General features: G+C 49.6%; 1 protein-coding gene across 1 annotated transcript; it reads left to right on the top strand.

Moving 5' to 3' along the window:
• Positions 1–511: 511 nt before the first annotated feature.
• On the top strand, positions 512–6,027 carry pik3ip1 (phosphoinositide-3-kinase interacting protein 1; the record flags this gene model as incomplete). Its single annotated transcript, XM_080530716.1, has 6 exons — positions 512–638; positions 1,066–1,194; positions 1,791–1,907; positions 3,340–3,528; positions 3,951–4,029; positions 5,814–6,027. The coding sequence occupies exons 1-6, from the start codon at positions 569–571 to the stop codon at positions 6,025–6,027; spliced, it is 798 nt and encodes a 265-aa protein (XP_080386842.1). The 5' UTR covers positions 512–568.
• Between the last annotated feature and the right edge of the window lie 10,607 nt (positions 6,028–16,634).

Consider the following 16,634-nt stretch of genomic DNA (forward strand, 5'->3'; position numbering starts at 1 on the left):
TTACATGTAACGATTAATTGAGTATCAAGGACCCCAATTGAAATAAGCCAGTGGCTTTCTTGGGTTTTTATCCTGTTAGTTGACCTTGTATGTAATATGTACTTTCATGTACCTACTTCTGCAAATCTTCTAATAAAGCTTTCAATCAATCAATCAATCAATCCAGGGCGAACTGTGCGTCAACATTTTTATTTTCGCGTTGTCACCACACACTTCTGTGTCACGCGACCGAACCAATGGTCCCACGTTTCTCTGGAAGGACCAATAGACTGAACACGTTTCTCTGGAAGGAGCACATCGCATTTGGCTCTAGGACCTTGAAGATGGACCGCGCCGCGGCTACTGCAAAGGGGAGTTCCTTCTCCCAGAGAGAGGCTGTTTACGAAGAAAGCTGAGATCCGTTGCTTCGACAAAAACAAGGGCTGGTCTGCAGCGAGGGGAGCTGACTGAACTATTATTCAGCATAGGCTCTTCTTCACAAAACACATTTTTTAAAGATATAATTGCAGAACTTCTTTTGTGCACAATTATTTGTTTTAGTTTTTTTATTCATCCCGTAAACTACGAAATGTTTTTCTCGTTGCACTTTGTTTTGCTGAGCGTGGCTTTTGTGGACAGCAGCTCATCCCATGCTGAAGGTAGTAACATGATACTGTATTATAGCAATGCTTTTGATCAGAGCATTTTATGTTATATTTTATTCGATACAGTGTGGAATTGTATTATAATGAATCTTAATGATTTGTTTAGAATGATCACGCTGTGTTAAGAATGGGTTTTCATGGTAGTTTCATTGTACATGAAAACTGAGTCGGATACAAAATATAAACTCTGAAATGTTTTTCATTGAGGAAAGTATCCAATTTATATATTGATTATTATTATTAATGTCTATGTGTTTTGATCGCAACTAGCTCTTTCTGAATTGATATAATCCCCTATTTTAAAACAGCAGCAGGCATACTTTAAACTTTTAATTTAGATTATCATTATTTAGATATTCCTTGTTATTTTCCTTGTTTTATCTTTGTGAAATGTCTGTTAAATCACTCAATCTCTTCACAGACTGCATCAGATCCAATGGTGTGGAGTACAGAGGGGAACAACAAAGCTCTCCCACAGGACAAACCTGTCTAAACTGGACCAACATGACCCGGGACTATGATGTTACAATCTACACAGATTCTCAAATGGGTAAAGCACATTTTCTATTACTTTGGATCTGCAAGTTTCCTACTAATGACAGAATTACACATGCAGTACACTATCAAGTTGATTTGATACCACTGAAGCCCTCATCCACCACCATATCTACTGTTGTGGGATTCAAATGTCACACTTGTTGTCATTGTAAACACAATCTATTTGGTAAAATATATTTTTCTGCTGTTAAGTTCAGGGGTGAAGTATTGGAATATTGTTGGAGAAATAAAGAGCCAGAGTGTGTGCTTCTTAGCACTTGGATATGTCACACATGCATATGTGAACATAATCATTATAGACACACTATAACTCCTTTTTTTGCCAGATTAATTTATTCATCCATAATAACATGGATGTTCTGATGGCTTTTTTGTTCATGCTGGATTTGTATTCATTCTACTGTGAATAATTAGATGATTAATGAGCCCAGTGTTTGCCCAGACACCAGGACAGACACAGAGACACCAGGACAGACACACAGACAGACACCAGGACTGACAAAGAGACAGAGACTGTTCTTAGGGAATCAGTGATGAACAGTTAAGACTTTAATATGTATTTGTGATTGATTATGCTCTATATTGTAGGTGTTGGGGACCACAATTACTGCCGGAACCCAGACACCTCTGAGAAGCCGTGGTGCTATGTTGCTGGCCCAGATGGAGAGGTCCAGAGGCAATCTTGCACCATCAACACCTGCAAAGGTATCACATCTATGAATGGAAAATATACATTTATGATGGGTCAATGCACTACACTGTTAGAATACATGTAAAGTGCTGCTCATAGCAGTACATACATAGCAGGTTGAGTGAAGATGTATTTTGTATGAACATCCAAATTAGTTTGGAAACAAACATCACTGTATTGAAATAAGGTGATGAACTGATATCACATGGGCCTTTTCCACTTTCAGACAGTCCTTTTTACAAGTTGTTTGTTCAATTCCCACTTCATTTTGGCTCCCTCTGCCTCCCTCTGAGGCGTCTGAGCTCTTGGGACCTTTCCCTAGTTGAGAAATGTAGTTGAGAAATCTCTAACTTTGAGGTGAAATGTAAATCTTTTGAGGTCTAGTTTTTTGAGTTGTGTAAATGGTATTGTTAACAACAAGTAAGAGGCTCTGGAAGTGGTATCATCGGAATGGGAAGGAGTGAGGACTAAGACCTGCATGAGTTTGTGTCCAGAGTCATCAAAGGCAAGGTTTACACAGCACCAAGGTTTACACAGCACCACGCCATTCTCTTTTGTCTAAATTAGGCCAGTTGTGAAAATAACGAAATGAAAGCAAACCATCAGAACATGTTCTGAAAAGACTGCTTATTAGGCATGTGGAGGTTTTCATTCCCACACTGGAAGCTAGGCCAGTTGATCAGTTGATCCATTCAGAGGCTGTTTCCTAGGGTTTGACCTCTGCTTCCTTATTGTCTTGAGAAGGCAGTCAAACAATAACATGGGCCTAGTCTCCATAGAGCCTGCAAACTTGTGAGGCAAGTGTCTAGGGGTAGGGGTAGGCCTTGCCCTCTTCCTTACCTATTGGCAGAGAGTGACGCTCTTTGCATGGAGACAGCAGATAATTGGCTCCTACTGGCTACGATTCCACACCCTTTAACTCCAGCAGAGTTCGTAAACAACTTTTTTTTCCAACGGGGGTAGGGCCTGACTCTCAGCTGAGCTTAGGAGCAGATGTTGACATCCGCAGCTGCTGCTTTCAGTCCTGTGAGACTGCGGAGTCACGTGTACTTCGGCCCCATTTTGCAATGAAATGGTCTTCTCTTTTTAGTATGTTATATTATTTATTTATTTTATTCGATTCTGTTTTGTACATATGAGAGTAATCCCAGGCCAGAGCATTAGCTGTTGATGTAAGGATAACCTGTGTCACTTAATTGTATTGGCACCAGACAAGGCACTGATTAGAAACCATGTGGTCTGATTCACCATGTGGAATCCTCTCCTATTCACAATGTTTCCTCTTTCACCAAAAACACTCAGAGGGAGGTTAAATCACAGTCATAGCTATGTAAGCCACAATAACTATGATGTGTCGTCAGTTGATATAACACAAAACCAAATGCACGAGGGTTAGTATTTGGGGGCAACTGTTCATCGTCTCTGCTTGTCTTATTGTCTCCACAGACCACGCTCCCACTGTAGCAGCAGAAGCAGGTCCCCTCCCCATAGCATCCACCACAGTGCAAACACAAATATTTGAACCAGCCAAGTCTGCTCCTGCTCAGGGAGAAGGTGCTGCTGTGCAGCCAGTCGTGGGCATCAGCCAGCGGGTACGCACAGGCCCCAAGAAGAAGAAGGACCTGGGCGTCCTGGGTATGTGCTGATCTCATTAAGGATGGGGGGGGATGCTACTGTATAGAGGAAAATTAATCCTAAAGATGAAATATCCCTAGTTGATAGTATGAATAGGATATAGATAAATGTAAATATTCTTATTAAGATTAACAAGATTTCATAGTCTACCCTTGGTTGTTTTCCTTACATTGCAAGTGAGGCTACCTCTTATTCTGAAGTGTATACTGATTTTTCTTCTGTCAATTCAGTCTGCGTTCTTAAATTCACTCTGGAAATCTAATCAGCACTCATGGAATGCCTCTTGTCCAATCAAATTACTTGGTCTCTTTATGACGTTGAACCCAGTGTGCGCTCTGGTGCTCTCAGTGCAAATTTACGAACCATAACCATAAACAACCCTGTTTTGTAACCATAGCGACTCTGTTTCCCCCTCCTTCCAGGCTATGTTTTTGGCATCCTCATGATGGCCATCATCATCCTCCTGGGGGTGGGAATCACATTCGGCTACTTTTACAAGAGGTCAGTTTCATAACCTGACATTCACCAGGTGTTATAACAGGCCATTATAACTCCAACCAGTCCTGTCCGACTGTTTCATGTGCTTTATGTAATATGAGTACTAGAATAGATTAGCTATTTGTAACAGATGATGAGCATCAAAACACATTGCTGCAGGTCTATGCCGTGACACTCTAATGTGGTGTTGCACAAGCTTGGCACAGTTTACTCTTGTTGTGTGCATGACACAGTCGGCTCTCAGTTCCCGGAACCACTCAAGCGGAATGTCAGTGGGATGAGGAAGGGCATGTGTGGTACTGGGCACAGAATGTTACCAGGGAACAGAGGGCATGGGCTGCCATACCTACCCATCCTTTCAGCTGTGTCACTCTAATGTGATGAGGGCCATTCAAAAGCCTCTGCCACATAAACAACAACAGAAAACTGAAGGGAAAGAGAGGGAAAGAGAACGCCTACAGCATGGATATTTTGGGCACCCTCGTTTGATGTTTCTGTGGGAGTTGAAATCAGGGAAGAGGCCTGGGGGGGAGGTGGGGAAGATAGCAAATCCACTGCAGTAGTGCAGCAGGCAGAGAGACTACCACAATGCTGAAGCATGTGTATGTGTTGTTTGTGTGTGGGGACACTGATTCCCTCTGGCACAAGACCAAATGGAGATCTATGTTTGGCTATCAAACGTGATTAGCTGGCGCCTGGTTATCTATTCTAAGGAGCTCAATATGGTAGAAGCAGCATGTTGGAAGGTGTATGCCTGCACTCAGAGAACAATGGCATCACACTCACGTGTTGTGATGCTTATATAGTCAACATGCATGACATAATAATCTTTTATTCCATTTAAAGGATGTGATGTATGAAGGCAACGTTCTCTTTGAGGGAAGTTTGAATTAACTCAGGTGAGATTGGATCAACTTCCAATCACACATATGAGTATTTTTTAGAAAAACACCTGTTGTAGGGAAACGCGGGGCGTAAAATTAAAGAGAGTAAAGAGAGTAAAGTTCTTAGGCTTCGGTTCCTGACCTAAGATTATTTATAATTAGCAGTATCTTGCAATTTGTAGACAATAAGGCATATATATAGACAACTGCAACTAAAATAACTAATAGACAATAATAATGTAATAATATATATAATAATAATAATAATATAGACAACTGCAAATAATGTGTGTAGGGGGATGTAGTGGAACGCACCAGAGAGTTGCGTAACGTGTCGCATAGAGGCAGGCGGGCGATCAGGTGGTCAGGTGGTCAGGCAGGCCGGCGGCCAGGCAGGCAGGAGACCAACAGAATGGTATGTTCCCTATGCTGGCTCTGTATCAGCAGTCCCAAGTAGGCCAGCCAGCTCTATCACCAAGTTTCCTCTCCATGTGCTAGAGACCAGACACAGCCTCGAACTGGTCTTGTCGTTACTGCACTACAAGATTAATGACTGCTGTTAAAAATACGCTCATCCAGTGAAATGAGACTCACCACTTGCCACTATGAACTTTGGAATCAAAACAAAATATTCTGAGAACTCTCATAGCTGTAGACAACTCTTTTAAATCTCCTGTTCATAACAGTTGTGTATTCCACAGGTGTGGATTGTTTCCTTAGTACATACTGAAGCGTAACAAGATTAACACCACTGATTTATTGCAGTAAATGTATGCTACTTGTATATAGTATGCTGCTTACCCGTGATCCATACCACCATCTCCCCTGATTATGATGATCCCCTCTCCACAACTCTCTTTCTTCGAAGCTGTGGCCTAATGAGGCTGTGTTGTTTGTCTGCAGGGGGCGGGACCTGAAGAGGCAGCATGAGCAGCGTGTGTATGAGCGCGAGATGCAGAGGATCACCCTGCCCCTGTCGGCCTTCTCCAACCCCACCTGTGAGCTGGTGGATGAGAACACCATCGTCGTCATGGCCGAGGAGCAGACCCCCGTCCAGGAGGGTGTGGAGGGGGGAGACCCCCTGATGGGCCAGCAGGCTGGTACCCCTGGAGCCTGAGTCTGAGGACAGACGGACCACCCCACAGGCCTGGGAATGGACCATGACCAATCTGAGGACCAAAACACTCCCCTCTGCCCCCAAATCGACCCCTCTTTTTAAAGTCCCACAAGGAGAAGGGGAGTAGGGCTGAGCTCCAAAGACTGAACTCTGTGTCCTTATTTCCCTTGTTTTAACATGCGAGTGTCACAAACAGGGCGAAAAGACGACACACCATGGTAGTGGAGGAGGAGGTGTTTACCCCCGTGTGGAGACCATCAGGTGAATCTGGAGATGATTGTGTATAGAATTGCATGTCAGGGATGCTCGTGAAAAATAGTGCATTTGGTATCCAAGAAAAATATTGTCATGGGCCAACCCCCCTGTAAAAGCTGTATGAATGTCTTGTGAATGGGATAGATGTGCATCAATCAATGTTAATGATGGTGTGTGATTTTGAGGAGCTCTGGGTTAAGAGACAGTGTTTGGAAAGAGGTGGGAAATTCATAGCCTTTTCTTGTGTTCTGCGTTTTTATACATATGCACTCAGGAGGAATGGACAGTGTGCTCAGGTTGATGGGCTTAGAGATGAAAGAAAGTGATACTCACTTCCTCTGACCCTGTGGCCGTACTGAGGCAGATACCGAAAAGGGCAGGAGATCTGTGTACATCTAGATACACAGGACAGCACTGTAAACAAATCCCTCATCCCTTACCCTTTGAATTGCAGAGACAGTATTTGGATAACGGGACAGATGTGAAGATAGCTAACTCCTTGAACAGTCAGCCTCAGCAGTAATAGGCTGAAGGCAGATAAGGTAAAGCTGACCCACAAAGACAAGGGAACTTCTCCCACCCTCTGAAGCTGCAGATGTTGCCTTAGCATGATGCATCTGAATGTATTTTTTTATTATTCCCCTGTCTACCTTTGTGTTACGTTTATAAGGCTTTGACTGAGAGACCAATGCACTACAATGCAAGTACAACAGCAGTAATTGCCTGACTTGAGACACAGGACAGGCCCTCTGGTTCCACAGGTTAAGAGTGACAGGGAAAGAGAGACTTCACTGTTAATTAGAGACCGACTGTTGTGAATCCCTCATCGGCTCCGCCCCCTCCTGCCTCGTTGGCGCTCGTTGAGCCTAATCAGGCTCAAGTGGAGACAGCTGGGTCCAGCTATCAACTCAGGAGGAGGCAGCCCTATAAGAAGCCCCAGAGACCTTCCTCCGACACTTGATTATTTTGACCCATGTGGTTAGTAGTTTGGCTCTCCCTGTGTTCTCTTCTCGTTCAAGTAGTTTCTCTTCAGAGTTTTGTTTGTTTTGTTATTTTGCTAACCGTAGTTGTTTTCTTTGTTGATCCTCGCTCCCCAAAGGAACCTGCCTCCCCCCTGCCTAGACCTCCTGCCTGCCTATCGACTACGTCTCCTGCCTATGTCCCTGCCTGCCTAACGACCACCCCTCCTGCCTATGCCCCTGCCTGCCTACCACCTACTCCTCCTGCCTAAACCCCTGCCTGCCTGCCGCCTACTCCTCCTGCCTAACCCCCCCGTCTGCCTGCCTGCCGACTATTCCCCCTCTCTGCTCTGGACTGGTTAGTACACGCACATATTTCAACACTTCACTCATCTACATATCTACACCACACTAGTTTTGCACGCTAGACACACACACCCAGACACATAGAGTACAGTTCCACTCACACCTCATTTACATTATCCAGTTCTCTGGCATCCACACATTCCCCCCACTTAGGCCCCGTTAGAGTAGGGTTATTCTTTTGTCCATCATTTTAATAAATCCTTTTATTATTAATTTGCCTCTTGTGTCCGTCTGTTCTGGGGTTCTGCCACACTTGACTCTTTAGCTAGTGCTACCATAACAGAATAATCAAGCCAAAATGAGTCAAGGCAGCACCTCGGGGCAGACGCCCGCAGTTAAGCCCAACCCAGTGTCCCATTCAGTTGACGAGCTTGTTTCCGCCCACGCGGCCGAGCTCGCGTCCCTCCAGGCGGAGTTGTGTAAGGCTTTCCCCTCCGTTCAGGGTAACATCGCTGAGCTCCAGAAGTCGTCCACCTCCGCCTCAGCTGCTCTCGCCTCCCTTGCTGTCCAGATGGGCACTCTTGTCTCTGCGGTGGCTTCCATCCAGCTGAGGCTGAACACGCTCCCTGGAGGAGCTGCAGTCCCTGCTCCCCCTGCTGATTCACCGGGGGTTCCAGCCCCCCCAGGGCGAGCTCCCGCCCAACCCGAGCCCAACCTGGTTACCCCTCGACCCTTTGGAGGGAACTTTGATCTGGGCAGAGGGTTCCTGACCCAGTGTGAACTTTTTTTTGCGTTCCAACCGTCCAAGTATGGGTCAGAAGAGGCTAAAGTAGCCTTCATTATGTCCCTCCTGGTGGACAAGGCTCTAGACTGGGCCATAGCCGTGGTGGGCAGAGACCCACATCTTGCCCAGGACTACGAGGCGTTCCGCCGGGAGTTTTCCTTTTTGTTTGACCACCCCTCTGACGGCGCGGACGCCGCCTCCAGGATGCTGGAACTCCGGCAAGGCTCCAGGACCGTCGCGGACTACACCTTAGAGTTCCGGATCCTCGCCGCCGACAGCGGGTGGGGAGACATAGCGCTCCTTTGCGCCTACCGGCGGGGTCTGAGTGAGGCGGTGAAGGACCTTATCGTCCGGGACCGCCCAGGCTCCCTTCAAGAACTGGTCACCTTGTCCCTACAAATGGATGAGCGCCTGCGGGAGCGCCGCCAGGAGCGCAGCCAACGCGCCGTGGGGCCCCCTCACTCGGTCCCCAGCCGCACGTCCTCTCTCCCCCGTTTTGCGGCCGCCCACTCGGCCCTGCCCCCTCGGGTTCCCATGCTCTCCCCAGCCCCGTCCACCTCTGAGTCAGCGGAGGAGCCCATGCAGGTCGGCCGGTCCCGCCTCTCTCAGGAAGAGAGAGAGCAGAGAATGCGGGGCGGGCTGTGCCTGTATTGCGGAAGACCCGGACACGTCCTCCGAACCTGCCCGGCGCGGCCAAAAGACCCGGCTCGCTAAAAGAGGGGTTTTTGGTGAGCCGTGCCTCGATCCCCCAACCCATCAAGAACCACAACCGGCTGTTCCCAGCCACCCTCTCCTGGGGTGAGGAGTCCATTTCTGCCGGCGCCCTCATTGACTCCGGGGCCGACGAGTGCTTGATGGACATCACCCTCGCTCGTCAGGCCGGCATCCCGCTCGTTCCCCTCGACCATGCCTTGTTCCCCCAAGCCATCGATGGGAGGCCCTTAGGTAGGATCACGCATAGCACTGAATCCCTCACCCTCACCATGTCCGGTAATCACGTCGAGACGGCACGTTTTCTTGTCCTCCACGCCCCCACTGCACCCCTAGTATTAGGTAGGCCGTGGTTGGAGAGACACGATCCCCACATCTCCTGGACCACTGGACGGATTTTGGGCTGGAGCATCCCCTGTCATGCCAACTGCCTACGCTCCGCCCTCTCTCCGTCCAGCGGTCCCAGGCCCGTAGTCTCTCCCCCGGACCTCACTGGTGTCCCCTCTACGTATCTTGACCTGGCCATGGTGTTTAGTAAGGACCGCGCCCTTTCACTTCCTCCTCACCGGCCGTATGATTGTCCCATCAACCTCCTTCCCGGGGCAGCCCTTCCCAAGGGTCGTCTCTACAACCTCTCGGTCCCGGAGAAGGAGGCAATGCGCAATTATATAGCCGAGTCCCTAGCCTCGGGTGTAATTCGACCATCGTCTTCCCCCCTCGCGGCGGGCTTCTTCTTTGTGGCGAAGAAGGATGGTGGCCTGAGGCCCTGTATAGATTTTCGTAGTTTAAACACCATCACTGTTAAGAATAAATACCCACTCCCCCTTATGAGTTCCACTTTCGAGCCACTCACTCACGCCCGGGTGTTCACTAAACTTGACCTCCGCAACGCCTACCATCTGGTTAGGGTCAAGGAGGGGGACGAGTGGAAGACCGGGTTCAACACCCACCTCGGTCACTTCGAGTACCTGGTCATGCCCTTTGGCCTGTCCAATGCCCCCGGAGTCTTCCAGGAGCTGGTCAATGACGTGCTGAGGGACATGATAAATGTTTTCGTGGTTGTTTACCTGGATGATATCCTGATCTTTTCCCCGACCATGGAGGAACACCACCAACACGTGCGCCTGGTCCTACAACGGCTCCTGGAGAATCGTCTCTTCGTCAAGGCGGAGAAATGCGTCTTCCACTCCTCCTCTGTGACGTACCTGGGTAACGTCGTGGAGGAAGGGCAAATGCGCGCCGACCCGGCTAAGATTAAGGCGGTGGCAGAGTGGCCACGACCCACCGACCGAACACAACTCCGGCGCTTCCTCGGGTTCGCCGGGTTTACCCGGCGGTTCATCAAGGGGTTTAGCCAGGTGGCGGCCCCTCTCACTGCTTGTACCTCCACTGTTCGCCCGTTCTCTTGGACCCCTGAGGCTGAGGCGGCCTTCTCCACCCTGAAGGGCCTCTTTACGACCGCGCCGGTGTTGGCCCACCCGGATCCAGCCAGGCAGTTCATCGTGGAGGTAGACGCTTCAGACACGGGCGTCGGGGCCGTTCTCACCCAGCGGTCGGAGGAGGACCAGAAGGTCCACCCGTGTGCCTACTACTCTCGCCGGTTTGACCCTGCCGAGAGGAACTACGATGTGGGCAACAAGGAGTTGCTGGCCATCCACGCTGCCCTCGGAGAGTGGAGGCACTGGCTGGAGGGGGCTAAGCTGCCGTTCCTAGTGTGGTCTGACCACAAGAACTTGACCTATATGAGGACGGCAAAAAGGCTTAACCCTAGACAGGCACGCTGGGCCCTGTTCTTCAGCCGATTCGACTTCACCCTCACCTACCGCCCGGGGTCAAAGAACGTCAGGGCGGACGCCCTCTCCCGGCTGTTCCCGGGGGAGGCCCCGGATATGCCGGTGACCCAAGACACCATCCTCCCCCCTACCCGGGTGGTAGGTGTCGTCACCTGGGCCATCGAGTCGGTGGTCAGACAGGCCCAGCGTGCCGAGCCGGACCCAGGTACCGGATCCCGGCACAGACTTTTTGTTCCCTCCACTGTCCGGCCGCAAGTGCTAGAGTGGGGGCACTCTAGTCACTTTGCCTGCCACCCTGGCTCCCACCGGACAGCGGAGTTTATCAGCCGACGTTTTTGGTGGCCCACACTCCGGGGGGACGTTAAGGAGTTTGTGGGTGCCTGCACCATCTGCTCCCGAAGTAAGGCCTCCCATCGTCCTCCTTCGGGCCTCCTATGTCCCCTCCCTATCCCCGGTCGTCCTTGGTCCCACATCGCGTTAGACTTCGTTACGGGGCTCCCCTTATCCAAGGGTAAGGACACCATCCTAACCATTGTGGACAGGTTTTCCAAGGCTGTCCACTTTGTCGCCCTTCCCAAGCTCCCCTCCGCGGCCGAGACTGCTGACCTCCTCACGCTCCATGTGGTGAGGCTTCACGGCATTCCCCACAACATTGTGTCCGACCGGGGCCCCCAGTTCATCTCCAAGGTGTGGCAGGCCTTCTGTAAGGGAATTGGGGCCTCGGTCAGCCTCACCTCTGGATACCATCCGCAGTCCAACGGACAGGCCGAGCGGACCAACCAGGCCCTGGAGGCAGCCCTGCGTTGTGTCACCACCAGCAACCCCGCCTCCTGGGCCAAGTACCTACCATGGGTGGAGTATGCCATCAACACCATGGAGAGCTCCGCCACGGGTATGTCCCCGTTTGAATGCTCCTTGGGCTATCAACCTCCTCTCTTTCCCCAACAGGAGCTGGAGGTGGCAGTCCCGTCCACCAGGGTCCACCTCCGCCGGTGTCGGCGCATCTGGAGGACCACCCGGACCGCTCTGCTGCGGGCCACTGAGCGGTCCCGTCGCTGTGCCGACCGGCGGAGGGTGCCAGCCCCGGCCTATCGTCCCGGCCAGAAGGTCTGGCTGTTGGCCCGGGACCTGCCCCTCCAGACCGCCCAGACCTCCTCCCGTAAGCTAAATCCCCGCTATGTTGGGCCCTACACTATTGACCGGATTATTAACCCTGCAGCGGTTCGATTAAACCTTCCCCCTGCTCTCAAGGTCCACCCAGTATTTCACGTGTCCCTCCTCAAGCCTGTTTCCACTAGCCCCCTGTCCCCCCCCGTTCCAGCCCCCCCACCTCCCCGGGTCCTGAAGGATGGCGACCAGGTGTGGACGGTTGACCGCCTACTGGCTGTCCGCCGTAGGGGACGGGGGTTCCAGTATCTGGTGGACTGGGTGGGTTACGGCCCCGAAGACCGGAGCTGGGTGCCCCCGTCCTACCTCGCCGACCCCACACTCCTGGAGGATTTCTATCTGGCCCACCCGGACGCTCCAGGACGGTCGTCAGGTGCCTCCCCTAAGGGGGGGGGTACTGTTGTGAATCCCTCATCGGCTCCGCCCCCTCCTGCCTCGTTGGCGCTCGTTGAGCCTAATCAGGCTCAAGTGGAGACAGCTGGGTCCAGCTATCAACTCAGGAGGAGGCAGCCCTATAAGAAGCCCCAGAGACCTTCCTCCGACACTTGATTATTTTGACCCATGTGGTTAGTAGTTTGGCTCTCCCTGTGTTCTCTTCTCGTTCAAGTAGTTTCTCTTCAGAGTTTTGTTTGTTTTGTTATTTTGCTAACCGTAGTTGTTTTCTTTGTTGATCCTCGCTCCCCAAAGGAACCTGCCTCCCCCCTGCCTAGACCTCCTGCCTGCCTATCGACTACGTCTCCTGCCTATGTCCCTGCCTGCCTAACGACCACCCCTCCTGCCTATGCCCCTGCCTGCCTACCACCTACTCCTCCTGCCTAAACCCCTGCCTGCCTGCCGCCTACTCCTCCTGCCTAACCCCCCCGTCTGCCTGCCTGCCGACTATTCCCCCTCTCTGCTCTGGACTGGTTAGTACACGCACATATTTCAACACTTCACTCATCTACATATCTACACCACACTAGTTTTGCACGCTAGACACACACACCCAGACACATAGAGTACAGTTCCACTCACACCTCATTTACATTATCCAGTTCTCTGGCATCCACACATTCCCCCCACTTAGGCCCCGTTAGAGTAGGGTTATTCTTTTGTCCATCATTTTAATAAATCCTTTTATTATTAATTTGCCTCTTGTGTCCGTCTGTTCTGGGGTTCTGCCACACTTGACTCTTTAGCTAGTGCTACCATAACACCGTCAGCCCTATGGAAAAACAACAGCAGCACTGCCGCAGCACATTACACTACACATCAGTCTGGGATCTGGACACAACGAGAGAGATCCTGAATTACTCTGTGCAGAAGAGAACAGTCTTTGAAGTCCTGAAGCCTAAAGCCTAAAGAATTTGATTTAATTTAGACAATTGAATCAAACTCCAGGCCTCAAGAGACAAATTAGTTTAATGGTATATCAGTCCAAAGCTTAGAGTTGACAAGATAATGTTTTCTCAATGGCTATGGTTTCACTGATGTTTTATTGTGGTACCAATGGGTACTGTAACATTGTGTGTACAGAATGATCCCACTGTTCAATGAGTGTTTTGAGATGGATGCTAAGAATAATACCAGAGTTAGTTAGTTATCTGAATCATTGACTATATCACAATATGTTGTGTTGGGATGAAAGGTCATCTCTCTGCTTACAGTTGTTGTTATTCTACTCAATCTTGCATCACTCCAAATGGTCTCTTCCTCAGTGATTATTTTTATTCAAATAGTTGTTGGATCTGCATCACTGGTTTGCTTTTAAATCATTGTAATTCCTTAATTGTGGTGCAACCATATTATGTACACGGTATGTTCTGTAAATATTGTTTTTGTTCACTTGTGCAATGCATCAAAGTACTCTTGCTCATCAGTTGAAAAATTATTTTTTGTATGTTTGGCAGATTTTTACTGCTTTGACTGAAATAAAACTAATTAGAAAAAGGGTACCTGCATCATCTCTGTGCTCAAACGAATAGGCAATAGATACATTGACAGCTGAGATCTGATGACTGTACAAGACAGTGGCTGTGTTCGGAATGGTATACTAATAATTGTAATTAATAATTTTAATAATTTTTAATAATTTTGCCATTTAGCAGATGCTTTTAATCCAAAACGATTTACAATTACAGGGACATTCCCCCTGGAGTAACTGAGGGCTAAGTGCCTTACACAAGGGCACACTAGTAGTGGTGTGGTTTCAGGCGGGATTTGAACTCACAACCTTCCGATCACAAGTCCAACTCACTATCCACTAGTGTTTCTCAACCCTCTCCTCACTAGACCACAACTACCCCTGAGTATACTAGCATACTGCATACTAGCATACTCAATGAGTATATACTGCATACTGCCTACTAAATTCATAATAAGTATGCGAAAACCAGCCGACCGTTTACACAGTATGCATACTGCCTCCCAGAATGCATTTCGCCGGGAGAGGCGAATTTAAACCTCCATTAGCTAAAACCTGTAAGGATCTTCCTCTCCACTCCACCAGGCTCGGGGCCGAGGGGCTACCCTTTTACCACACCGAGACCTGGTTGAGGGGCTCACCCGGGCTATATTTCTGGACACCCCTCCAGAAGCCACGTCATCGTCTCGTCATCTAATACCGACAGACCATGCATCCCGTTGGGTGGGTGGTACACCGGGCAATCCAGGATAACATGGTCTGCGGTTTGGTCCTCTGCGCCACACTCGAACGACGCATTTGGGGCCAAGCCCCATCTGTGCATTGATGAGCGGAAACACCCGACGCCGGTCCGGAGACGATTGAGCCTCACCCAGGATAGTCTTGGCAAGTCCATCCCGAGGGGCTCAGGGCCGGCGACTGGGATGTGGTCGCGGAGTTTGGAGGTGTTAGCCTCCCACTCCGCGCGCCACATATAATCCGCCCATCCTGCCGCACTGATGTTGAGATCTCTGCATTGCTGCCTGAGATCCTGTGCGGCAGGCACAAATGGGTGTCTCAACTTGAGACGCCGGGAGGGCTCCGCTGTTATAGCGAGCCTATCATGGAGCAGATGGTTATTAAGCTCCACGGCCCGGCAGGCGAGACGTGCTGTGGCTCCCATGCGGCGGAGGCCTGCGGGCTGGATGCCTGCTAGGATGGGAAGGTTGTCCACGGGGGTAGGACGCAGGCATCCTGTCACAATGCGCAAGGCTTCGTTTATAGGCGAGTCGATGAGGCAGGTGTGGGCACTGCGACACCATACTGGGGCGCAGTATTCACTAGTTGAATAAACGAGGGCTAGGGCTGCCGTGCGCAAGGTCCTTGCGCCGGCGCCCCAGCCCGAGCCAACCAGTCGCCTCATCAACGCCACACGAGCTGTTAACTTCTTGCGCAGTGACTCGAGGTGTCGGCGAAACGTGAGCGTCCTGTCCAATGTCACGCCGAGATAGATTGGCTCAGCGGAACATGGCAGGGGAGTTCCATCTAGGTGTACTCTAAGCTCACGTTTAGCCTCCTTGTTGTTAAGGTGGAAGTCAGCCGACACCGTCTTTGCCTCGCTAAGCTTCAATCTCCATTTCCGGAAGTATGCCACTAGTGTCTGCATGTCCTGGCTCAGAATCCCCTCCACAGACTGCCAATTTCCAGCAGAGTACACCACTGCGAGGTACACCATTTGCTTGTCATTCAGCCAGTGGAGGTCAAAATGTTGTTTCCACGTAGGCCATCAAGTTCAAAAAGATGTCCTTTGGTACGGACAAGCTGGTTGTCAGTCACATCCACCTTGAATAAAACACCATTTAGTCATGTCATCACTTTGATATTGAAATACATGTTAGGACTAAATTTACCTACATATGATTTAGTATACAGTACATTTAGTTGACCCTTTGTCTGTGTAGTAATGTTATATTTAATTTAGTAACACAACTCTTCTAAATAATGAGTCACTACTGTTATTACAAGTACTATCCATGGATCAAGCCACATCATGTAAAGTGTGACCAATAAATTAGTCCATTCTGGCATTTCAACACCAAATTAACACGGCACTTCTGTTTCAACTCTTACTCTTCACTGTTACTTATGCTGGTGTTAGAAATACATCACTAAAATGAAAACATGCGGTATATAAACTAGCTAGCTAGCTAGAGATTAACATTTGACTACAAATAGTTATTGATTGATTGAAAACCTTTATTGTCCCCAATGGGGAAATTTTGTTGTCAAACAGCTCAGTTAGGGCAGAAAACATTCAATACAGAAAACAGAAAAACATTCAATAAAATACATAAAACAGTGCAGGCTCAATAAGTAAAAAGTTCCAAAAGTTCCAGCTCCAGGTCTCCCCCACCCTGCAGGGCCTGGTTGTAGAGTCGGAGTGCAGCTGGAACAAAGGACTGTCCAAATCTTTTTGTACTTTGACGGGGGAGAACAAATCTGTGGCTGAACTTGCTCCTCATCCCCGCCAGCTCGCAGTACATCGGGTGGGAGGGATTGGCCAGCATGGCCGCCAGTTTTTTCCCCATCCTCTGTTCTGCCACCACCTCTAGGCTGTCCAGCCCGGTCCCCACCACAGAGCTGGCCTTCTTCACCAGTTTCTTTAGCTTCGCAGCATCCCTGGCACAGATGTTTCCACCCCAGCAGGCCACGGCGAAGAACAGAACGCTGGCAACCACCGACTGATAAAA

The sequence above is a fragment of the Nansenia antarctica genome (assembly GCF_963989245.1).
Source record: "Nansenia antarctica genome assembly, chromosome: 5".
NCBI lineage: Eukaryota > Metazoa > Chordata > Actinopteri > Argentiniformes > Microstomatidae > Nansenia > Nansenia antarctica.